The following is a 26,140-nucleotide window of genomic DNA, read 5'->3' as shown; positions in this document are numbered from 1 at the left end:
CACCGAACCATTTAAAAACCATACTGATTGTAAACCGAACTGGTTATAAACCGAACCGTTTATGAACCAAACCGCTTCTAAATCGAACCATTTACAAACTTTTTTATATAATTAAATGGATTTTTTTTTTTTTTGACGGGAATATAATTAAATCGAATTGTTTACAAACTTTTTTTTTTTTTGACGGGAATATAACTAGTAAGATCAGTATGACTAAACTTGAAACAGAACATAATATGTATTTATAAAATCAATGAGAATTTGTTTATAATATGATGCCTAAATATGAAATGATTCGCGACTTTATATAAAACTTTTGAACGCAAAAGGTTAGCAAGTACTATAAAATTTCAAACCAAAACCATTTAACTGCCCGAATCCAAACAACTCGATAAACAATTTATTTTTTGAAACCGAAAACCGACCCGAACCGTGATTTAGTAAACTTGAAATGGAACCGATATGAATAACGTTAAAGTGGTTAAACACTTAAACCATCGAAGAACCGAACCAGTTATAAACTGAACCAAAAAAGAACCGAACTGTTTCTAACCCGAAACCGTTTCCAACCCGAAACTGTTTGAAGCGGGATAAAAACCGTTTACACCGCACCATTAACAAACCGCAACCCGTCTGCACCGAACCGTTTACTACCCGGACTGTTTACAACCCGAACCGAATTAAAACCGCTTAAGAATAAACCGAAACCGAATCGAACCGATAACTATTTAAACCGAACCAAAACCGACCCGTGAGACAATTAAACCGATTCCAAACCGACCCGATTAAATACCGAACCGATTTCAAACCGAACCGAAACCGAACTGTCAAACCGTTTTGACAGTACTAATCAACCTAGTTTAGGTTCATCTTTCATATGTAATACTCCAAATTTTCCATCACAACTCACCATCATCATACATATAAATAATATTAATGGTCCAATAATAAATTTAGTCCATCTTTTATTTCTCTTCAAATAAGACAACTAACAAGTATGATGAATTTATAATGGTCCATTGTCCCGCATTTACGCTGCACACAAACAAACAATCTTATAGCTACAATTTATTCCATATTTTTGCAGTGGTTCCATGTCTCATATCTCTTTCATTGTCTTTAGTTGTAAGTTTTTAATAATTTTTTTTTTTTTTTGCTATATTCATTGTTAATTTTGAGATTTTCTTTTTACAAATTTGATAAAAACTACAATGATCACGTTAAAAATTAGATGTTGTTGATTTGTTTTAGACTTTTAGCCTTATACTTGATATGTGGTTTGAGTTTTTTGGACAGTGAATTTGAATTGGCACAAATTGAGTTGTTTATTGTCCATCAGTGTGATCCCATAATCAACTTGAATTACGGCCTATTCTCATACGATTATTTTCAGTTCAGTTCAGCTCTAATAAGTTCAGTTCAGCTCCTAATTTCCTTCTCTTATAAAATATTCAGTTCAGTTCAGTTCAATTAAGCTCAATTCAGTCAGTTCAGCTGAGTTCAGTAAATGAGAACAGGCCCCTTAGTGTACAATTTTGGGCTTCTGTATTAGGTAAGGATGCATTTATCTCATGAATTTCATTCATTATTTAATATGTATATCAACCATGTTAATAACACATAAATTTTATTACATACCACGCATGCAAGTACATACTATGTATTATTAAATGACATCATAATGGTAGAAATCATAATGTATCACCCCTCATCATAACTTTCTCATATAGCTAAATTACTACCATTACATATTCAAGCATTGTAACAAATGATTAATTGGTTGAATCTATGATCTAGTAATATATCGATTGATTATCAAGCAAAGTCATTCATTAATTCAATTATTTGACTCTTGAAGAAGTTCTTAGCTAATATCTTCTTAGTGAACAATATATAGTTATCAAGTCAAGTGTTCTTTTTTCGCTCACTTCCCTTCTTCAATGGGCTATAACCAACATGTTTCCCGTAAATTCCTTTGAAGAATCCTACTTTTTTCTTATTTCGATCTTCATAGTCATCATTCAAATCAATTTCAGTGAAAGTTTCTTCGATTGAATTCCAATCCAATATGTCTCTATCATCAATAAGGAAATTTGTAAGCATTTTATGTTGATAGGTATTCTCTTTCGGAGAATTAACTTCTAGCAAGTCTTGTTGTCGATTAAAGGGTTGTCTGTTCACTTCACCATATTTTTGGTAATTTGTAATGTCATCATGCCATAACGTAAGACTTGAAGGAGAACTAGATTCAAATGATGATCGCCATGAGCTTGTTGGGGATGCGGTTGATGAAGGAGATGATGATGAACTTCCAAATCCTTGGATTTCATTTGTAAGCTTTATTGCCTTGGATCGAACTTCTTGAAGTGATGATCCTCCTTGAAGACATTTTAAAATTCTTTCTGTTTTGTTTCTCATGTAATGCCCCCAATTCACCCTACAATGATTACAATATTGAAAACATTAGTGACCTTTTACAATTTTGTACTGTTCTTGTATTTAAAATGTACAATATAATGTGGTTCAATTATATTGTATTATCATCATATCATTATCAATTAGACAATATTCTAAAATTAAAAATATTTATATGACCAAAAAAGATGCATATATCTACATTGACATGCATGAGCTAGATAAATAATAAGAATATGATTTAATATACAAGGTATTATGTAGCCAAGAAAATGATATATAATTAATCAAAACTTTTCAATCCATTCCAATAAGAGAAATCCAAACGGAAAAATGAAAAGTAATATATATATGTATAATGGTTTATAGCTAGACATTAGTAGTCCAATACTAAAAGTGTTGTAATTAGTACAAAATAAATGTATTATGTATATAATGTACGAGTACGTAAGTTATTTTTTATAACCATCCAATCATCTATTGTAATATTGTTCGATAAAAGGGACAAAATATTTTGTAGCATATGGGCAGGAGGGATGGATGTACATATGAGAAAATTACCCCCTTTTGTCTATGTAACGGAATGTTCCCAACTCCTTAATAACGTCAACATCACTTCTAAATTCTATTGCAAAATCCTCAGGACCATGTGTTATTAAAAATTCCAGCAATATCAATGAGTTGTAAGATTGTCTCCATTTCTTCCAATTAACATCACACAACCTGCACATTTAATTTGTATAAGTTAAAATTGCTTTAATATTTCTTAACAAAAAAAAAAAAAAAAAAAATCGCTTTAATATTCTATAAAAATGTTGAGAAAATTTGATATATATATATATACTTTGTACTAGCTATCCTTTAAGTTGTTAATGAGTTTCAACCAATTTTCAAATTCTTGTATGTCCTAATCAGTTAATCAATGTGTGTATTATTGTATAACCTATGTAATTAAGTGTTTTTATTTTTAAAGCTTTTTTAAAAAAATAATATGAAATTTTTATATCATACTATGTGATAAAATAAGATTTAATTTAAAGTTACTTTTATATGTGTAGATCTAAACATAAAATCTTAACTATTCATTTTATTAAAATGCGATTGATATTTATATTGATAAAGACATGTCACATGTTATAAAGCTCATGAAAAGGTAAACAAAAAATGTATATGAATAATATAAAAGTTGTCACTATTTTAAACAATTTAGTTACTAGTAATTATTATCATACCTTTTGTGAAGGAGATCAACAATTTTCCAATAGCCATCAAAATCATAGGTTGCCTCGGCTATTTGAGCCATGGTCTTGGTATCAGGACACCATGGATTATCATCTGTAACTGCTTCTACTAACCTTTTTAAATGTAAATTTAAACATGAAAAATTAATTCACCATCATATATGATTTGTGATTGCATTAACATGGAGTATAAGTTTTCTTGAAGAGAATTGAAAAAGATATACTTCATATTAAGTTAACTAATATATTCAAGCAAATCACTTCCTCGTATCTAAATAAATGTATCAGTTCGACTGCACGTGTGTCAATGCACAGCTTGAAACTCCAATGGTATTGTTCTATTGTAATTTTCCTTTTGAAAAAACTATGCTCTTTCCATTACATAATAATTGACACACCTTTTTTTTTACTATCCATCTAATAACTCTAGCTATAACTTTTTAATACATAAATAACATATTATTAACGTTTTAATAATTTTTATTACTGTCTAATTAAATATATAAGTATGGTCAAACTCATACATTGATATATGCGACAAGTTTGACTAATGTCAATTATTTTAAAATAAATGGGAAAAAAATCTTATATTGTAACTTGAAATTCTCCTAGTAGATTGGAGATCTTGCTTGTTAATTGGAGTGTGTAGCCAACTCAGCGTAGCTGAAACAAGCTACATAATTTTAAAACGTTAGTTATTAATATTGCGGAGTACTATTATTGTTATTATTATTACTGTCATTTTTTTGTAAAATTTAACAAAATTAAAAAATTTATACTTACAATTCAGCTTCAGATATATCAGTTAATGCCAATCTTGCAGCTTTATATTTTTCTTGCAAGAAATTTGATGCTTGCCTCATTAACAATGTTCCCATTATCTAAAATTCTATTTAAATTTGTGAAAGCCTTAAAAATCCCCTCTAGCTATAGTATTATTTATATGTTGTTGGCAATGTTCAACTATTGTTTTTGAAATAATTTAGGTTCAATTGTGTTATATATTACGATGCATGATATATGAGATAAATAAGATGATATGCGATTTGGAAATTAAAGAATACATTTACCCCTAACCATTGAATAAAAACTAGCTAGAATTTGTGGGTGTCCATTGTTTTTCTCTTTATCTAAGAAATTTGATGGGTGAAGATTGTTTGTTATTTACAAATTAAAGGACATATGGCATACTAGCCTTTAAATAACTCCCATGCTTAAAAAATAAAGCATTATCGTAAATAAGGCTTTTAATCAAGACATATGGTGAAGAGATATGAAGATGATGACCCATGAGAATTTTGTTTCAGACTTTTTTTTTTTTTTTTTTTTTTTTTTTTTTTTTTTTTTTTTGTGTCACCAATTAAGGTGATATTATGGTCGCCGTATGATCAAGATGTGAGCCTTATGTACTACAAATCTACAATACCATTCAAGCACTCTAGTACTCTAAGGCTCATGCAATGTTGTCCTACCTAAGTCTTACAAGTATTAGTGCAATTTGCAAAGAGTAAAGTATGCTTGTTGATTGACAATGGATGGCATAAAAAAAAAATTAGAAAAAAAAAAAAGAAGAAGAAAATAATAAAAAAAAATCATTTTTAGAAATTAAATAAATGATTTTGGTTATTACATCTAATTATGCATTTCCTTTAGAATTAGATTATCTAGTTTTTCAATGCTTTTAATAATGTTTGTTATCAAATGGCTGATCATGAAACTATTAGTGAAATACTAGTTGAAATTGATAATATGCTGAAAATGTTAATTTGCTATTTGGTTTCCTACCTACATATGACATCTAATATAAAATTAGTAAATATTTTCCTTGTATATAAAAATAAGATGCCAGTATATATTATTTTTTCCTTGACTATGCATATTTTTTTAACAAATGTGCATAATTTTTGTTTTTGCAGAAAATTTAAAAATTTAAGCAGTTTGAAACAAAATTATGCATATTCAATATAAAAAAAAATGCACATCCTATATATAAAATGAAATGGCCTTTTGGTTGATAAATTTCATTATCCCCAATTACCCCTCTTATTTCTTCTTTCAGCTCGGCTTATGTGCGGCCGGTCACACCGTGTGGCCACTTAAAGTAACCCCTATAACATTGATTAAGTAACCCCTTTAATACCGACCGAGTAACCCTTATAACACTGATCGAGTAACTTTATAACAATGATAAAATAACCCCTTTAACACTGACCAAGTAACCCCCATTATACTAGCGAAATAACCCCTATAGTGGCTGGCCACACGATGTGGCTAGCCACATATAAGACTTTGTGTTCTTCTTTTTTTTATTAAAAAATAACTACCATCACTTTTTTTTTTTTTTTTTTTTTTTTGAAAAGAAGTCATATCCTATTATTTGGCCTTCATGACTTCATCAACATAAATTTATTGATAACATATACTAACTATTTTTTTTTTCTTTATCAACAATTTTTAACTATATATATATATATATAATTTTTTATTTTATTTTAGGAAATTTTGCAAAAAACCATCTTTTATAAGTAGTTTTTTGCAAGAAACCACTTTATATTTTTTTTTGCAATGACACACCTTAATCAATTTTTTTTTTTTTGCAAATCAATACCTTTATGTCGGAAAATGAGGTTTGACCCTATTTTCCGGCGTTGACTACCCCAATCTACCCACGAAACCACCTGTCTCCCCAGCCCCACCCACGAAACCACCTCCCTCCTAAGCCCCACCCACAAAACCACCCTTTCATGGCGTTGACCACCATAAACACACCCCCTTTTCCGGCGTTGACCACCCTAAACACACCCCTTTAACGACGTTGACCACCCTAAACCCTCCTCTATAGCCTTAGCCACCCTTCTCCCCTCCACTGCCAGTTTCGTGGGTGCAAATGGCGTAGTCAACACCGGAAAATAGGGTTTGACTCTATTTTCCGGCATAAAGGTATGGTTTTGCAAAAAAAATTTGATTAAGGTGTGTCTTTGCAAAAAAAATTTATCAAGTGGTTTCTTGCAAAAAAAATGCTTATAAAAGGTGGTTTTTTTTTTTATTTTATTTTATTTTTTTATTTTTTTTTATAAAATTTCTTTTATTTTATTAGAATAAGGAGGATAACATTTTATGGAAAAATAAAATAAAATTGAACATGATAGATTTTATATTGTTTGTGTCTCATAGCTTGTATAAATGTATAATATAAAATATATGCACATTTGTTCCTTCTTATTTTAATATTCTTCTCACTGGATCCCAACCTTGTAATATATATTTTCAAAATAAAAATAAGATATTGCTTACAATTTTTATTTTCCTCTTTTGACGGGATATCACTTAATACACATATTCAATACGTAGAAAATTGATAGAAAATGTGAGAGTGAAGATAATTTAAGTGGTTAGAGCTTTGCTCTTTTTTTTTTTTTTTTAATTTTTTTTATTTTTTATTTTTTATTTTTTTAATTTTAAGGCGCTGTTAATAAATAATTCAACATAATAAAGTTTTACAATATGTACACATGAAAGCACATAAAGATAGGAATTCAATATAATAAAGTTTTACAATTATGTACACCTAAGTGCACATAGTGATAGGAATTCAACATAATAAAGGTTTATTTATTTATTTATTTTTTTTTATATATATTTATTTTTTTTTAACTCCGTATAAGGTTTTGCACCCAATTATGTATAATTTTTTTTTGGAAAATTTGCAAATTGCAGCCATTTTAATTTTTTTTTGCAAATTGAAGCCCAAAAGTTCGTATAAATTGTAAATTGCAGCCCGATTCAATTTTTTCATCGGTTTACATGTTGAAAAATCTTCGGCTAAGGTTTTAGGGGTCATTTTAGTTCTTAGGGACCGAATTGAGCTCAGAATTAGCAAAAAAATAACATAAGTATCTCGTTTTGCGTAACAAAAATGTATCGATTTGTGGGAAACTGTAAATATGAGACACTTACGATATTTTTTTGCTGATTCCGAGCTCAATTCGGGACCCTAAGGACTAAAATGACCCCTAAAACCTTATCCGAAGATTTTTCAACATGTAAACCGATGAAAAAATTGAATCGGGCTGCAATTTACAATTTATACGAACTTTTGGGCTGCAATTTGCAAAAAAAAAATTTAAATGGCTGCAATTTGCAAAATACGAACTTTAAATGACTGCAATTTGCAAATTTTCCTTTTTTTTTTTACTCAGTATTAAATGTTTTAACAATAGACAAAAACTAATAAACGCTTTGGGAGTGTTGGATAATAAGATAATAAAAGTAGAATTATCATATTAAAATGAACAATAATTATATCGTTAGAATTATCATATTAAAATAAAAACTAATAACATCGATCAACGCGTGATATTTACAGGGCATATGTTTTAAACTACTTATCGTGGAGGCGTTCCTTTTAACAATAATCAACTATTTTTTCATAGATGATCATGATTTATTTACTTGTTAAGTACATTACGAAGTAAAATGAATAGATAAATATTGATTTTAAGGCAGATCCTTATATCCTCTTTCTCTCTCTTGTTTCCCAATGAAGAGCACTCTATTTAGGCGATTTCTTACATTTCTATCTTCCATTGAAGCATTACTTTTGAGGTAACACGTTGTTTCCTTTCTTATTATTCATCGAATTTCAATTTCACAATCTAGGGTTCGTCGTTAATTTAATTCTCACTATACTCAATTTAGGGTTTTTTTTTTTCTAAATTCGATTATTGAACCATTTTTTATCAATTACTAAACTCGTCGATTTGTTTCTAAAGAAGAAAATTATGAGCTTAAATTGATAATTGAATAAAATTTTTCGTCAATATTAGGATGGAGCTATGAAATTAAATCCTTTCTTTCTAATTTTATGAGTCTAATTTGATAATTGAATCAAAATTGATTGTTAATGGGTTGCAGAAACCCTTTAATTTTAGAATCAAACTATGAAATTGGCACTTATCTCCCTGCTCCTCCTTCCCTGGATTTGACTACTTTGATTTGTTGAAGGAGACGAAGAATTTCATTAATTCTGTTTTGGATTTTGTAGATACGATCATTTGGGTATTTCTCAAAATCCGTCGCTGGTAATGAATGATCAGAAGATTTGAGTACGACGCGGCGATGGTTGAGCTCCTCTTTCTTTAATGTTTCATTGAACTGAGTTTTTGGGGTGTTTGTTTCCATATATATATATATAAATGTTTTTATTTTTATTTATTAATTTTGGGACTAAGGCTTGGTTGTTGTTCACTTGTTTAGATTTTGCCGTTATTCCGGTTAAGGTAGCAGTCAATGACTTGAGGCCTTGGCTCGAGAGAGGCTTAAGAGGAAGGTTACCGTCAAGGTACAATATTTCAAATTATAATTCCTTTCTGTAATTTCAGTTATTTTTTGTATGAAGTACTATTTTTTTCATGATGAAATCATATACAAATTGTTTTGATCTTCCCGATTTATTGATTTATAAAGTACATGAAATCATATAAAATTGTTTTGAATCTTCCAGATTTATTCTTTTGCTGTAAAGTTGTGTTGCTGTTTGTTTCACTCATTATGAAACTTATGTTTGGAGTGTGATTTAATCATACTTTTCTTGATTCAATGTTGAAATATAGACTACAATCGGAGTTCGTTTGTATTTAATGTTTTGTGTGAATTGTATGCACAACTGTTCTTGTAAATTTGTTTTTGTAAGGAAAAGGTATTAAGTTGATGTCGGAAATATGTTGTGTAATTTCTCTATGATTGGGCAATGGGCATACATTTTGATTGAGTTTTAGTACAGTTTGGAACTAGGGTTTTAAATTTATGACATTACGTGTGCAACTGAAGGTTTATGGAATTTGAGATACTGTAATTCTTTGATGTGGTTAAGACTAACGCGAGGCTTATTGGGGGACCTATATAGTGTATAAGAAGGTATAATTGTTATTGAGGGGTAATTAGAAAAGTTAGTTGTGGTTTCATGGTTTCTATCATATGCTAATCTTTTTCTCCCTTAGATTAATATTAGTGCACACAGTTACTGCAAAATTTTGAATTAGATCAGTGTGTATGTGGTGTGCAGGTTTATCAATCATGAATATCTCTTATTGGGTACTAGTTTGAGCAGCCTGCATTTGGAAAGTTTTTTTAGGCTAATTTGCAATAAATGGAATAATGCTGTCCTCCTTTTCTTGTTTGGACTGACATAAGCACTAATATTGGTTGCCGTTCTATTCTAGACAACCAACATTGAACGAGATCAATCCCCGCCAGCCATCATAAAACTCAAATTTTTGTAACATCAAATCCGTTCTGGACTCGTGGTACTGTAAAATATTTGAGAACCTGAGCTTAAGTTAGTGGAGAATTAGAGAATGTACTAATTTATTGACACTATTAAACCTATTTTTGTTTCATATACTTTAATTTCTATTATTTATAGGCATAGAATTTGTGTATATTTCTTATAAGATTACATGTTTTTTTTTTTGAAAACAACTCATAATGACAGCATATTATGCAATTGTCTCCTTTTGCAATTTTTGCGTAAATATATAACCATAATTCTTACTAATAATGTGGCATCTAGCTAATCACATTGCAAACTAAGTTTCTAAAAGCTAAATTTGGGGAGTGGGTGCTTCTTTTGCGTTCCAACAACTAATTATTACAGCCGACTTTACAATCCTACGTCTAAGCAATCCTCTTTATGTTTGTAAGAACCTTTTTATGTCCAAGGCTCCAAGCTACACATGCTACTTTAGCTGAAGTATAGTCAACAAATTTTATAGAATGTAACATTACACTCACTTTTTTAGGCTTCTAATCCTATTATAATATTATTATTCCCTCCATCTGGAAGTAATAGCTGCATATACTATTTTAAAATGTGAAGAACGGTTTTGTCACATTTTTTAATGTAGGAATGGGCTTATTATGGGACTACTCTTTGACTTAAGGTTGGCATATTGTTTAAAGGAAAATGACTTTTTTTTTTTGGTTTCATTTTCATATTAAATATTTAAAATAAATTGAACAGAACAAAAATAATAAAGATTATCTTAGATTTGTAGTTCAAAGAGGATTTTTTTAGTAAATTATTTTCCTTGAAAGAGAATATTTTAGAAATGATTTAGGCAAAAAAATTAAGGAGAGGTTTCCACATGTCAGCTTTTGTTATTGTTTTAGTAGTAAGTATGGAGTATAAATAATTTCCAAGTTGTTGTTGCTTAAATTAAATTGATCACACTATATAAATGAACCATCATTATGGGTCTTTTTTCAAAAAGTTATGTCATAAACACGGGGTTGATCACAATTTCTTTATTGGCGATAAATTCTCTACAAGCGTATTTGATCGTAATTTTTGAGTAATTAGTTTGTATTCGGGAGTCAAGCTCTTATAGCCTTTACTCTTTGAGCGGAAATTATGACTATGAAAATTTGCTTTAGTCTTTAATGGTTTTATTTGTATTTTTCTTAACAAAATTTGAGGGCTTTGATAGTATTTTACTTGCTTTATGTTCCTGTGCTACCTCCTTAAGTGTGTTTTTCATATTGTCCCTTGCATCTAGCATTTACAAGACAAGCTTTTTTTATGGCCACCATCTCTAAAATGAATGTATAGCATCCATGATGAGAGTTCTGTTAACTAGTTATTGTTTAATTTACCTAGAACACAATTTCAGCAAAAATTGTACCTATAAGTCAGTTAAAGATACTAATAAGCTTCAAGCAATATGGCCCATCATTCGTAAGTCTTCTACTAAAGCAAATGTTGAAACTATAAATATGTGTGATTTTGATGTGTCAATTTTGGCTGATTTCCTTATTCAGATTAATGTAATCATTTATGTTAGTGACTGATACTGTATCACTTTCTTTTTCCTAATACCCTGAAAGTACCATCGTGTTTTTCATTTTAGTTTGAGTAATTAGAATACAATCTTCTACCATTCATAGTTAGTCATGCTCTTGATTTGCAAAGGGAATGATCCTTTCTTTTCTTGTAAACTCCCTAGTGCCTTGATTTGATTGCTTTACTTTTGTAAGATGGACATATCTTTCTTATGCAATGACTAATTTATTTTATGCTTGATACGTTTCTCTAGTCGAACTATTGGGCCGTTTGGGGCTTTTGGGCTGGGTTTGGGCATTCTTCTCTCTTGATTAATGTGTCTGCCACAGTCAAATGCATACATATTTTGTTCTCCATATTCAAATTCTCTGCATGCACCCTTTTCATTTCTGTAACTTAAGCCTTTTCAGTCACTGTTTTTAATGATGTCATCATGTCAGTCTCTGTAATTTTTTTATATTGAAGGGTGTTTTATTATTCTAGGTAGCCGAGGTCCTGAAATGGGCACTAGTGCACTACAAATTACTAAACTCAAGTTTAAATCTGCAATGACATGAAATGTTAAATAAGGTACCTCCCTATTTTGTATCGTTTTGTTTAGTACTGCATATGATAAGGATTTCTATGCTGATGCTAGCTCACCTGTAGCGAACCCTTTCCCCAGCCAAGTGGGTATTAACCTAACTAGTGGTTGTCTTGTGGGCTTGGCCCATCAGATGGCAATATTTGCTAGGCTGACCATTGATTCAGTTTGGCCCCTCCTTATTGCGACTTGCTTGGAAAGAGAAAAATAATGGGATGGAGGGATGTTTTAACTGCTTTAAGGAGAAAATAGATCACAACTAAAGTCGTCAAGTCATTTAATGTTTATATACTGTTACCACTCTAAACTTTTTCAGTGATTGGACGGTCATGCGTAGTTTTCTCTTCTCTGCTTTGCATTTTAGTTTTGTGCCTGTAAAATGGCTTACATTAAATTGAATGTTTAAAATAAGTACAATTTCCAAGAGATTAATTAGATTATTCTTTTAAGTTTTTGATATTGAGAGTTTATTTATTATTGATTACTTATAGCCTTAAGTTTGACAATCTCGTAACGCTTCAAGCAGTTTCTTGTTTCTTTTCTTCTTGAAATTTATGCAAGCACATATGGTTAACATTCTACTCCCTCTATCCCCCTTTATTTGCTCCATTGGGGAATCGTTACTTTTTAAATTTTTTGTTGAAATTTATGAGTTCGAAAAGTGGTAGGGGTTAATAGAGTGGTTGTGAGAGTAAAGATGTCCCTACACCCAAACTTAATATGGGGCAAATTTTAAGGGATGAATTAAAAAAGGAAAAAGGGGCAAACATTAAGGGATATAGGTTGGCACACTTTTTTTTTTGGGAGTGGGAAAAAGGAAGAGGGAGAGGGGTAAAATTATAAAGTTATCCATGTGATGTAAACATAAACTAAAAAATCAAGTGACAAAAGTAAGTGTATATTGGGTATTTGTAGTGAATAGAGATATTTTGTTTCCTACAATGGAAATGTTGCAATATTTGTGAAACTTCCTTAAAAGGCAAGTGGTGCAATAAATAAAAAACGAAGGATTATATATATATATATATATATATATATATATATATATATATATATATATATATATATATATATATATAGTTACCCTACTCATGGTCCCCAATACTACGTTCTTTATTATTTCTCCTATCTCATACACTAGTATTTAATTTCCCAACACATCACACCACATATACACCCTATAAAATTCTCAAAGTCCTTATGGTAGTTACTGTATAAACAAGTGAGGGAGAAACGAATTATTTCAGCTCTTAAACATTTTGACCATTGTATGAGTTTTAGACCTTGTTTGGTGGTAGTGTTTGAGGTATTGGTTAGTGTTTTGACCAAGTTCAAACACTACTTAAAAGGGGTTCGGTAAGGTACTGGTTCTGGTAGCGGTTAGTGGTAGAGGTATCGTTTGGGTAGATTTTCTCAAACGTTAAAATTAGTAGTATTTTAAAGGTAGCGGCGGGTTGAGGTTGTAAAATTTTGGTTACTTTTTTAAACAATATGTACGTTTTTTAATATTTCAACCGCTACTTTTGCCAAGACACTCATACTGTACAACGTTATTTTGACAACTAATCTCTACCCGCTACTAGTGATACCCGCTACTTGACCGCTAGTTTTGCCTAACAAGGCTTTAGAGAAAATAAAACTGTTGGATTTGGGACGTATCTGGCCCTAGCTTTAAAGTATTTTTTTACTTGATAAAAAAATTGGGCGTTTGACAGTGTACTAGTTTGGGACCTTGGGGTTGCTTTTAGTGGTGGAGGTAGCTTTTAAAGGTAATTTAATTTATACCTTTAGGGAAAAAAATTAATTTATATTTGTAACAGTTATTCAACAGCTAGTTTATTGAACATTCATATTAATTATCTCTTAGCAACTAAAACTTACCTCCACAACTATACTTTTGCTAAACACGAATTGACTAATGAATAACTGAATTCATGAAAATTTAAAATAGGTAGATAACACTTTCAATTTGCCATGTCCAGAGACTCAATGACTCTTTGAGTTACACATACGGATAACAAAGTACTAGAAATAGAAACGGCTAATGGGCATCTTCTTCTGTCACCGGAATGACAAGAGAGGATGGGATGTGCATGCAGCCACATCTTAAAAAGATATATGAAAATTAGACAACTACTGAAAAAGAAAATGTTACTGTCACGAGTCTCACCACCTTGGATCCATATGCGTCTTCAGAGTCGCAAAGTGAGATCAAATTGGTCTATATCACCAGTTTGGTCGCTATCAAGATCTATTATTATTGGGATGGGATGGTCAAGCTGATCTATCAAGGGCATTAAATTTGCGTTGCTTGTTTCTTGTAGCGCGATATGCTGCTCTGCTTGGACCAGTTGGGTCTGAACAGGTCTCCATTCTTCAGAACCTGGTGTTCCTCTCTGCATCTGAATTCTGTTGCTTCTAGGAATTCTCCTCGCTGGCTGGGCTGGTGATGGAAGTAGTTGACGGAAGGGATTGAAGAGCAGATTCCTTTCTCTTAGTTGCCGAGTTTGCTCTGTTTGACGTTGGTTGTGGATGTTGTTAATTGTTGCTTCTAACATATGACTGTTAGCATGATGTCTGATTCCCTCAATATCAACTGAGGTGAAGCGACATTGTCTGCAAGAAAATCGGGCTATAAATATTTGTCTTGGTTGAATGGGTCGACCATTGCGAGTCATGATCAACGGGGAAAGATGGGGAAGTTAAGAATGTGTAAGTGATTAGAAAGCTTAGTCTACTACCATACTTAGTGATTTGCTCAATGCATGTGAGCTTTATATAATCCCAGAATTTTTTATTTTTTTTTTATTTTTTTAAAAATGTGTATGAGATAATTGTGCATTTATTATGTCATTTCTTACTCGCTCTATATCTGACCAAATAAAGGAAAAAAATCCACGGTTGAAAACTTGATTTCAGCATTAATTGTCAACTTGTATAGGTCATCTGTGCACCCATTGTCGGGAGGCCTTTAAGGGTGTTTTCTACGTGTTGCAAGAAAGAGGTGCAGGTGGCTATTGAAAAAATTTCTGTTTCATGTGATGTTTTGTGTGTATCCCACATCAACTTAAATGCAGAGAGCAGTGTGGATGGCCATTGCACTAGGAGCCATGATGAACAACCTAGTCAGATGAAACAGATGAAATAGTGCGTTGACCTAGTGGATTAGTTTTTCTTGGCAGTTTTAAAGACGTATCTTGGCAACAGGTAATTAAAGATGATATGGCATTATATTACTTTACAACAGATTGCATTGAAAGATTTTACCTGTTACATATATTGAGGTCATACCTTGAAGAGAAGTACATAATTTTTTATATTGACTGTTGACCAATGCTTCGGTGGATTCTATATTTTGTTGCTATATATATACTTCCTCCGTTACCTAAATATTGCACCATTTACCTTCTAAGGAAAGTTCACAAGTATGGTACCACTTCTATATTAGGCTCTGAATACCCAATGTACCCCTTTCCTCTTAATCCTTGTTACCAGTTTATGCTTGCAATCACATGGGCAACTTTGTATTTTTTCTTCTCTCTTTTTCCTTTCCCACTACCTAAACTATTGTGCACTTCCCAAATTTGGGGAATGGAGGAAGTTCAATATTAATGGAACGAAGGAAGCAAATACATTATGTCAATTGATGAAAGTTTTTTACACTTGCTTTATTTTATTTTTGCCTACCCCATTTACATTACCCAACAATATATTTTTTTCTTTCTTACACCCACCTGCATTATTGCATTCTCTCCAGTTGCCTTAATTTGTGTGCCAACCGTTTTCGTAAAACAATTAGGAACAAAAGAATTACACCTTTTGATTTTTGTTCGAGTACTTATGGTAGATGCATAATTTAATAAAAAATAAAAAAAGTTGAGTGGTGTGATTTGGTCCCCTTTATGAATAATCTTATTCTTAACCTCTCTTTGCATAGTAATGCACAAACACCATTTCGCTCTCTCTCTTTCAACCTCTTTTTTTTTTTTTTTTTTTTTTTTTTTTGTGTGTGTTTTGTTTTGTATGATACTACCTCCGGTTCTTATTACTCGCAACAAAGGAATATTTTATATCTCATAAATAATACTCCTTTGTTGCGAGTAAAAAGAATCGGAGGTAGTATAATTATTCTAACTTTTACACTGTCTACATAAATAAAAATAAATCCACTCCCCTACAACTTATTCCTAAACATCATTATATGTGCCCAAATTTTAGTGAACATTTATTAAGGGTGGCATTGTAGAATTTCATTTCTTCCGTCCAAAAATATATTTGCTCATTAATTTTGACATTCATGCTAAAGGGTTTAGTAGGGTGGGGTAGACTTTGTTATAGATAGTGAGGATATAAGAATAAAATAATTGATTAGTATGGTTTTATGAGGGAATAATGGGAAAAACAATGAGAAAAGAGAAAAATTAAAATGAATGGGAACAATGGAAAAAATCAACGCTAAAAGAAAGTATTTTCCTATACTATTTTTGTTTTTTTTTTTCCCTTAGAAAGAAATACTTTTTTTAGAATATATTCAAATTTCCTCGATATAGTCTTCCTCATCAATATCAATTGGTATACGATAGTTTTGTAGCTAGATTTTGACTATAAAAGCTTTGAACATCAATTCTAAAATTTGATTTTTTTTTTTTTGTTAAGTTTGCAAGATTTGGAATCTCTAAAACTCATTCGAAATTTGAACGAAATTAGGATTTCAATATAGAAAATTGGTTATCAATGTTTTTCATTTGAGAAGACGACTTTTTATTTTTCTTTTTAAATTTTTTTTATGAGGGTACAAAATCCTATTAGCTTTTATAATTTAACCAACCTAAATCATTCTTTCGGATGGTGTAGAAGAACAAATACTTAAAAAAAAAAAAAACAATAAATTATGAAGCTATGGCCACTTGTTTGGTTACAAGTACCTATGAAATTGTCACAATGGTTTTGGCAAATTGGCTAGGGATGTATTTTCTTTTATTGTTCCTTAATCGCAAAGTGCTTTTGAGAAGGGATGACAATTCTTAGATATGGTTCTTGTGGGTAATGGAAGTAGGGTACAAAGGTTTGGTTTTAAAGCTAGATTTTAAGGCATACAATATGGAAAGTTGGTGTTTCTTAGATTTCATGTTGGAGATGATAGGTTTATTGGTGGAGAACCCTTAATTAAGGGGTGCTTGTTAATAGTGAATGAGTCTCTTATAGAGTGGTTTACTTCATCGACATTGAGATCACTTATCTCCTTTCCTCTATATTGTCATTGTCGATGTGTTTTGTAGGATGCTTGAGTGGGGTGTGTTGGAGGGTTTAATCAAGGGTTTCGGAGAGAGGAAGTGCAGGCTTGCCACTTACGTATTATGTAGATGATGCCATTTGTTTTTTTTTTGGTGAAAAAGTGTAAGAAGGTGCTTAGTATCTTGCATATCTTTGGATTGATTTCATGGTTGAAGATTAACCTTTCTAATTGTAGCCTAGCCGGTGTCCGAAAGTACGTAGGGAACATATTTGGTTGGGTTTGAGATTCTTTGTTCAATTATTTGGGTTCGCCTCTTGGAAGCCATCCACGCTTGGAGTGTTGGAAAGTCCTCGATAACCTTTTATCTCTCAAATTTCTACTACATAAGGCTCTGTTTTCTTCGCCTTATTGTTTTGCTAAATGCTCCATCGGTCTCATAATACAATGCCTCTTTTCCTTTTTGGGTAAATCAAAATACAATGCTTCTTTCGATTTAAAGGTTATTGATATTATTACTCATTTATGAGCTGTCATCTTTTTTCGTTTTCTTTTTTGTACTATCAATTTCCAACACTTTCTTACTCTATCTTTTCAATTATTCCCAACTTCTTTTTCTCTCTCTATCTCTCTCTAACCCCACATGCACATATGAACTTTTAATCATTAGTTTTAAGAAATTTACAACTTTCTTTATTCCCGCGTAAAAACCCAAAGAGGCATTGTATTATGAGACGGAGGGAGTAGAATTTATTTTAATAGAACTTAAATTATTTTTAACAAACTTAGATTATTATTATTGGTTAAATTTATTTATTAAATTATTTTTACTGATATTCTATTATATATGTTCTTTATTTTTAATGAACTGAATTATTTTTATTGAATAATATTTAAAAAGGTGAGGAAAATAGGGACATATTGGTATTGTTCATATATAAAAATTTTGTCATCAATAAATATATTGGTACTCACTCCTTTTTTTTAAGTGCCTTTTTTGGACTTGGCGCATATGCTGGTCCAAAACTGTGACCGATAATATATCTAATTACCAATAAGTATAAATTTTAACAATGGAATGTTAATAATTTATTCAGACAATTCCAACTGTATTTTTTTCTTATGTATAATTTATTTGTTCAAAGTAGGTCAAGTGAATAGTGCAAATCGTCCTAATGGGGCACTTTAAAAAAAGATGGAGGGAGCATGACTTTGAAAACTTAAAGTGGGATTTTGAAACAAGTTGAGATTGATAGTTTCTTAGCTTTGCAAGTCAAGTAGTTGCCTTGTGATCTTTGTCAATGGTTTGTACAATTTATTTTTATTTTTAAAAATTGTTTCTTGTCTTGTTTACATCTTTAAAGTGATAACTAGAATTTGAGATTTTTTTAATAGGTTCCAAATAAAAAGTTGAAGCCAAAGCAAAATAATCTACTTCATGAGTTATTTAGACTTGGATGTTGTTTATGTCACTGTAATTGACATTGTGAATAAAATGAGGAATAGAAGAGTAGATTATAAGAGATATATCCATATTCTTGTAGTTTTAGTCTATGATTATAAAATACCAAACTACAAATTATTGAAAAATCTTGGATGTGGTTAATAATAGTAACATGAACTGGTGCATGGAGGCTGGAGTAGATATAGTAGATATCGGACTGCACCAATCAATGGCACAAAATTAGTGTAATTCTTTGTACAGAAGGCCCTTTTTAGTGTTTCTGGCTTGCTGATTTATATTAATTCGTTATTTTATGTTATCAAAAAAACTGTTGATGAATAGGTTTTATTTGGACTATATGACTTCTTTGAGTCTCACAGTTGAAACTTGCGAGAAAATATTAAGAGCAAGATATATGCAAGACACAAATTGAAAGAGAATGCCAGGGCTTCAGCCAAGGAAAAATAGCAAGATATATGCAAGACAATAAGATTCAAATTGAAGTAGGAAACCAAGGGTTTTAGCCAAGAATAAAGAGCAAGATTTATGCATTACCTGCTCTCACAACTCCTTGTCAAAACTTTTGGCTTTCAGACTATGAATCTCTTATGAATCTGACTGTCCTTTCTTATTGTAGTTTTACCTTCATAATTAGTATTTCTATAAGATGACCTTGAGTTTATTATATATATGGCTGTGCAAGCTCTTGGAGTTCAGTATGATTAAGTAGGCTTTATGCGGCATTTTGTTTTTGATACACAATGATAAGTAACGAAAAGTTGGTTTGTTTTGCCTTCAACTAACACGTTTCTCATAATTTTGTGACAGTACAGGTCTGTGGAATTCTTTTTTTTTTTTTTTTCCCCATCCTCTTTCTATGTTATTGAAGAATAAAGATGTGCCTGAAAAAGGCTACCCAAAGCTTAAACTCAGGTAATGTGCATCCCTTACTTTTGAATGTCTGAATATTGTAACTTGTAAGGGTTCATTTGATTGACATGAAAAACATGGGAAGTGAGACTTCTTAGGAATTACTCCCTCCATCCCTATTTTTTGCCCCATTGCAAATATATGAGTCAAACCTATAAAACTTTGACCACGAATTCTCATTTATGTATAAGTGATAATATATTCATGTGGGATCTTGTTAGAATCGTTTCATCGTAAATTTTATTAATATCAAATATTTATAATTTTTATGCATGTAAAATTGAAGATATAAGTGTTTAAACATGAGTGTTGGAGACCGTGTAAAGTCAAATGGGGCAAAAGAATAAGTAACAGAGGGAGTACAAGTAGGTGTGTTGTTTGGCTAACAAAAGTTTGGTGAAGTGGGGGAAGTGAATGTGTGTAACTTTCTAGAAAATTACATTTCCCACAAAATGTAGGAATTTGCCTACTTAATTCCCCCCTAGGTAAGTAGAAATTCCCCTAATAAGTTGCCTCCCTCATTGTTAACCAAACAATTTTGGGAAATTCCCATGAATTTGAATATGAAAATTATTTTCCATTAATTTGAAATTAATGGGAACTTCTACTTTCTATGTGAAGATTGTGAACCAAATTACCACTAAGTTTTCCAAGCCCCATTACTGCCTATTCAGTTGTTGATTTTATTATAAACCTTCTAACATTTTCATTTTTTCCAATGCACAACTTTGACTAATATATTTTTTTAACTATATATTACATTATATGTATGGGGATTAACTCAATGGCAGCTTAGGTTGTGATATTCATATGCTTTCTTTGTTTCTTATAATTTTCAGTACCTCCATTCTCACACTTGCCAATGAATAATTTCAGTCATTAAGTAGTTTAGGTGAAAAACAAAAACTACATCAGCTTATTCACATTTATGCTTTTTTAGTTATTAGGTATAAAAAAATGAAAGGATAATAACAATCTCTAGTCTCATACTCCTTGGAAGGAGATTTAGTTTTTTTTTTAGTTATTAATTCTTGTACATTCTTTTTCATGGATTTGACTTTTCTAATGCGCAATGGAAGTTGCTTCTGCCTAGGGACTTATTGGCAGTGCTTTAATTTGTTCCTTATTAGTTGTTTGATGTTCATGTGTGTCATCTTAATCATTTATTCATTCTCATCAACAAAATAATACAAGTCTACTAAGCCTTAATCCATAAAAAAAAAAAAAACCAAAAAAAAAAAAAAAAAAAAAAAACTCCCAATGATTTGGGGTTGGCTAACATGAATCATGTGCTAAGGTGTTGTCCACAAAATAGGAAACATTATAAGCAAGGTGTTTAAATGAAAGTGGATGAAAAACGAGAAAAACAAAGCCTAAAAGAGGATATAAAAATAAAATTGAAGAAAGTTTTATAGAAGGGTGCAAGGAGAGATAATAAGAGAGGAAAACCCACTGAGTGAAAAACACAAAAAAGCTCTTGAAAATCTTAACAAAGGAAAACATATTAAGTTTTGGTAAAAAAAAAGTACAATCCACTTTGCGTTCCATTGCCATAATGTCCTTCTTGTAAGTTTTTTTCTTCTCTTTTTTTCCCACTACCCCTTACGAACCGAACCTATCACTTTGCCACTCTTAGTTTCCTTACCTAGCACGTTGCCACTCTTTGTTTCCTTACGAACCTCACTTGATCCTGTCGAACATGGCCAAATCACCTTAGGTGATTCTTGCTTGTCTTCTTTTTAATAGCTGTAAACCCCCACTTTTATATTATTTTATTTATTTATTTGAAAACATCTCATTCCCAAATCGGTCCTTTCTTGTATTGGCTCATATCCAACCTTATACATCTCTGCCACACCCCTTATTAACGTGATAATGCTTTACAACCTAGGTAGAATTTCTCCTTCAATTTATGGGGCATGCCAGAATCACATAAGCACTCTTCCCCTTCAACCAACCTACTTTGATTCTATAAACAACATCTCCATCCAATTCCCCCTCCTATTGAATAATAAGTCTTAAATATCATAAGAACTGTTTGTCCCTGGTGCCTTCCTGTTTCTAATTCTGCCTAACTTACATTCCAAATTTGAAGGCATACTTGTATGCAATCTGTCTCCACAATTCCAACTTACTTTTCCACGTTTTCATTCCTCTCATTAAACAACAAAATATCATCAGCAAGCGCATGCACTATGTTATATCATCTTAAATTGAACTCGTCAATTTGTCTATGACTAATTGACTATGGAAAAAAAAAAGGCTAAGTGTAGAACCTTGATGTACTCCAATTGTAGTAGGGAACTCTTCTTTTTCATGATATGATTTTCTTTGTTAAGCCCACCAAATTATCTCCCTTTATACCTTATCTTAGGCCTTTTTCAAAATCATTGGAAAATCATATGCAAATCATTCTTATCCCAATAGCTCTCCATTTGCTGCTCATAAGGTGAATTGCCTCAGGCTTAAAGCCAAATTGGTTCTCCAAGATCTTCACTCTCCTCCTTAACCTTTCTTTGATCACTCACCCACAAAGTTTCAAATTATGACTTGTTGGTTTGATCCTTCGATGTTGCTTTTGTTAGTAGTATCTTATTATTACCCCAAATCTTGTTGAAGAATTTTGTCAACTATTCAAAATTTCTCTCTCCCTCCCTCTCTCAAACACCTTTAACCCTAAACATCATCACGCTCAACTACTTTCTCCATTCCCATCTTTTCAATTGACTTCTTTTTGTTATTCTCCGCCTGATGAATACTTATATCTTCAGTATGTTGGATCCAATCTCCATTGAACAATCTAATAAAATTAGGATCTTCATGGCTCACTCTATCCTTTATCTCTACCTGAACCAGAACTACCTGGTGGTATCTCGTCTTTCTATCTCATATGCATGGAAGACTATTAATGCATTTTACCCATTCTTTCATATACACTGAACCAGAACTACTTGGTGATATCTCTTGTCTTTCTATCTCATATACACGGAAGACTATTAATGCATTTTACCCTTTCTTTCGTATCGAAGCTCGGGTAAAGGTCTTGATTCACCTTCACTTTTGCATCTTGTACAACCTCCTTTTGCTTTTCTTCTAGTCTCTTTTTATACTTCTCAAAATTCTTATCACTCTTACATCTTGTTTGCTCTTTATCACTTGATACTTCTTCATTCCACCAAGCTGATAGCTTGCTCGGTGGCATGCTTCTTTTGCCGCAATGCTGTGCTCCCTTTTGTCCCTGAAGCTATATTTAAATCTGTGATATAAAGACCAATTCTTGCATTTACCATCTTTTGCACAAATTTTTGTTGGTTCTCATTTTAATTTAGGCTCCAATTGTGGTCTTTGTTTCCATTTATATATATATCCTACCACAAAAATCAAGCACCAGTTTCACCTTACAATTAATGTAATTATTTTCCCCAAGCATTTTTACTAAAAAGAAGTCTATTTTACCAAGTCATTAGCTAAGAGTTTTTGTTTTTTTTTACTTAAATCTAGTGTTCATTATACCCAAGTCGTATGCCAATGTGAAATCCAAAGTATCATTTTCAATTTCATTTTTATCTCCGTAACCAAAATCTCCATTGATGCTTTCACAACCATCTCATTTAGAACCACATGTAAGTTGAGATCACCTTACAGTCATAGTGTTCAAAGGGACTAACTTTAAAATCATGTTATACCAATGCAAATTTTAAGCTACCCCAAATTGGCTCACAGTTACCCTATAATGCTATAATAGTTAGATGTACACTTAATAAAGGTATTTGTTCCATGATACCCTAGTGTGTTACTTTTTTCCTACATAAGATCTCTGTCTTAATGTTAGCATAATTATGAATTTAAATTAAGGCTATTCCTTTTTGTGAAAGACCTTCTGTAAGGGATTTTTGATTTGTGTTTCCGCAAAATGCAGTTACATAACATGTGTTTACATCCGTTAGACTGCTCTTTTAATGAATTAGCAGTTACCATATCTTATTAAAATGTTTAAACATATTGAATTTACATATAAGATAAGTCACATGCTTAGTTGCATATCTTATTTTGGGACTGGGGGTAATGGCTTTCATAGGGTGGCACACTAGGGGTGGTAGGAGGAATTTTCATTGCCACAATATGCAGAAAAAGAGGGAAGAACTTTATGGAGCCTACTTAATAGAGTGAGAAAAACTTTATTGAATGAAGTAAAGAATACATTTCAAAACTCTTAAATTACAACGGGGGCTCAAGTAAGGCGGAAGAGAATGATTTCCAAAATGAGGTGGCAAATTTGAGAATTTTTCAAAGTTGTTTTCATTCCAGATGATGTGACAAAAAAAATAAATCATATAAAAAAGTCATTGAAATATATTATTATTATCTGTATGTTGTGGCTTCGCCAAAGATAATTGAGAAGTGACAGTTTGAGACTTATAAGAGGGTCTATCTTTGAGCCTTGAGTAAAACGAAAATAGATGTTAGGTCTATTGGAAATTGATAAAAAATAAATAAAAATAAATAACTTTTCAATCTACAATGTGCTATCCACAAAGCGTGTCTTAGCTCCCTTGAGATGATTTTTGCAGCTTAGCGATTGTTAATGCCATCACAATTCTTATATAACGACTTGTGCTAGATTGGGAATCTAGGAGTCTACTTTTAAAATAAGAAGTGTTCTAAAATTGATTGCTTTACTTGCTTTGTCTTTTATTATTCTCGCCTTTAATAGAATATGTATGCTCTTAACTCAATTAGCAAGGACTTGTATGAAAAAGAAAAATGCAATAGATTCCATTACACTGTGTCGTTACAGGCTTACATTAGGAAGAAAGAATAACCCTCTAGAAAGGCATGTAGACTACATGAAAATCTATTGATTCCTGATTCCTGAACCTGTGTACTACTAAAAAATAAATTTTAAAAGCGAAGGATGTAAAAGAGAGAAGGCAAGAAAATAAAAAGATTCTTTGATAACACAGAACATATCCCTTGACTTAGAGCTTCAATGTCAGATCCAATTTTAGGTGCTCACATGTTTCATCTTCTCCATCCAGATCAATCATCGCTGGTATCGGCTTCTCCAATTGTTTGAGGTACCAAACAGTTCTGCTGTCTGCTAACTGATCATGTCCTTTCTGCCCTCGAATATCTGGGAAAGGCACTCGTGGAGGTGAAGCTTTCTGTGCCGATGGCAGTTGTTGGTGAAGGACAAACTGACTGCCACTTGCAACAGTCCTTCCTGATGTTGAGTTTGGAAATGGAAAGGAAACACCCAAGGTGCCATGATTCACAACAGGGTGCCTTGATTGTACCAAGTTTTGAGTTTGTGTAGCAGGAAAAGGGCGGGTTTGAGCTATTGGTGGCCTTTCATGCTGCAAAGTTCTGAAGGCATTTGGGAAATATGGGTGGTATCGCTGCTGAAAGGTGGATGGTGGAGAGAGGCGGGGTTGGGACGGATTGTTGGTAATGATTCTCTCTCTGTTCTCTCTCTGTCTAACTATCAAGGCAGCCGTTAGATTATTTTGGGCTCTCTGAGCAAACTCATTTTGATGGGACTCATAGTGCTCTATTAGAGAATGGCTGCTGAGGAATACCTTCTCACAAAGTCGGCATTCAAGCACCATAGGACTCATAACATAAGGCCTAGAATGCTCGTTGCCAAAGAGACGGTGGGGGTTTGAGTTCCACCGTGTAGACATTGTGAAAACAAGTTACTTGAGAGAAAAACGAAGGGGAGGGATAGGGGAAGAGAGAAAGGAAGAAGAGACAAGGTACACATTTCGCCGTGGGGGAGCAGAATAATTTATAGCAGAGTTTTTCACCTTTTCTATGGATCAATGGGTAGGATAATGATCTTCTCTATCCTTTTTGGCTTTTGCCATCTAAGAATTTTCTGTTTCATTTATGATTTTTCTTACAATTTTGATAACCTAATGCCTATAATTATTTCTTTAAATCATAAACAAGCCTTTTATTATAGAAGGTTAAGGTAATTGAATGAAAGTCCCCTAATATCAGGATCTCCTGATTTCTTACTTTATTAATTTGAAAATCTGATATGGGCAATAACATTTTCAGAAACTTAGGCTGGCATTAAAAATGTGCATGAATTAATTATTGTGTATCCCCATAGAATTTATATATTTGGTAAGAAAGCAAGGAAGATGATATAAATATTTTTACAGCTTCATATTGACTCAATTAATATCTCTACTTTGCTTCTTTTCCTTTTTTCCTAAGTTATTAAGGTTCAAATGCAGATTTTGCCAGCTAATTATGTAAGCTTTTTAGTTTAATAGAAATTTTCTTGGCTTGATTATTTTCCTATTGTAGTGACCTTTTACATTAATCTTAAGTAATATATCTTTCATGATTTCATTGTGTATCTGTACTTCCAAGAATAATATATTTTTAATCTAATTTCTATAATTATATTATATGTTTCATTGATATGCAGCATCTATTGTGA

At 31.8% G+C, this 26,140-nt stretch overlaps 1 protein-coding gene and 1 long non-coding RNA gene across 6 annotated transcripts; one reads left to right on the top strand and one right to left on the bottom strand.

Annotated features, from left to right (window-relative positions):
- Window positions 1–1,905: 1,905 nt before the first annotated feature.
- LOC145632522 (epsin-3-like) lies at window positions 1,906–4,534 on the bottom strand. The gene is made up of 4 exons (XM_081684891.1): window positions 4,440–4,534; window positions 3,648–3,770; window positions 2,977–3,138; window positions 1,906–2,437 (listed from the first exon to the last, which is right to left on the bottom strand). Exons 1-4 carry the CDS (start codon window positions 4,532–4,534, stop codon window positions 1,906–1,908), a joined length of 912 nt encoding a protein of 303 aa, XP_081541017.1.
- A 3,529-nt stretch (window positions 4,535–8,063) lies between these two features.
- Window positions 8,064–25,711, top strand: LOC145631763 (uncharacterized). 5 transcript variants are annotated; one of them, XR_014112421.1, is made up of 8 exons: window positions 8,064–8,261; window positions 8,701–8,777; window positions 8,913–8,997; window positions 11,980–12,066; window positions 14,404–14,791; window positions 15,021–15,286; window positions 19,590–19,689; window positions 24,726–25,711. It is a non-coding gene; the product is annotated as an uncharacterized LOC145631763 (long non-coding RNA). The 5 variants fall into 5 exon arrangements; XR_014112418.1 differs by lacking the exon at window positions 14,404–14,791; XR_014112419.1 differs by lacking the exon at window positions 14,404–14,791 and having other exon boundaries at window positions 19,585–19,689.
- Window positions 25,712–26,140: the final 429 nt, after the last annotated feature.

Source organism: Chenopodium album, chromosome 5 (genome assembly GCF_948465745.1).
Source record: "Chenopodium album chromosome 5, dcCheAlbu1.1, whole genome shotgun sequence".
In the NCBI taxonomy this organism is placed as follows: Eukaryota; Viridiplantae; Streptophyta; class Magnoliopsida; order Caryophyllales; family Amaranthaceae; genus Chenopodium; species Chenopodium album.
This window is presented reverse-complemented; position numbering and strand designations above follow the sequence as displayed.

What these genes read in the sequence shown, in the direction of transcription:
- LOC145632522 (XM_081684891.1), bottom strand. Translation starts at nt 4,534, where the DNA reads ATGGGAACATTGTTAATGAGGCAAGCATCAAATTTCTTGCAAGAAAAA. An exon ending in GATATATCTGAAGCTGAATT is followed by an intron (nt 3,771 to 4,439) that starts GTAAGTATAAAT and finishes ACATTTAAAAAG; the next exon opens with GTTAGTAGAAGCAGTTACAG. An exon ending in CGTTACATAGACAAAAGGGG is followed by an intron (nt 2,438 to 2,976) that starts GTAATTTTCTCA and finishes TAATCATTGTAG; the next exon opens with GGTGAATTGGGGGCATTACA.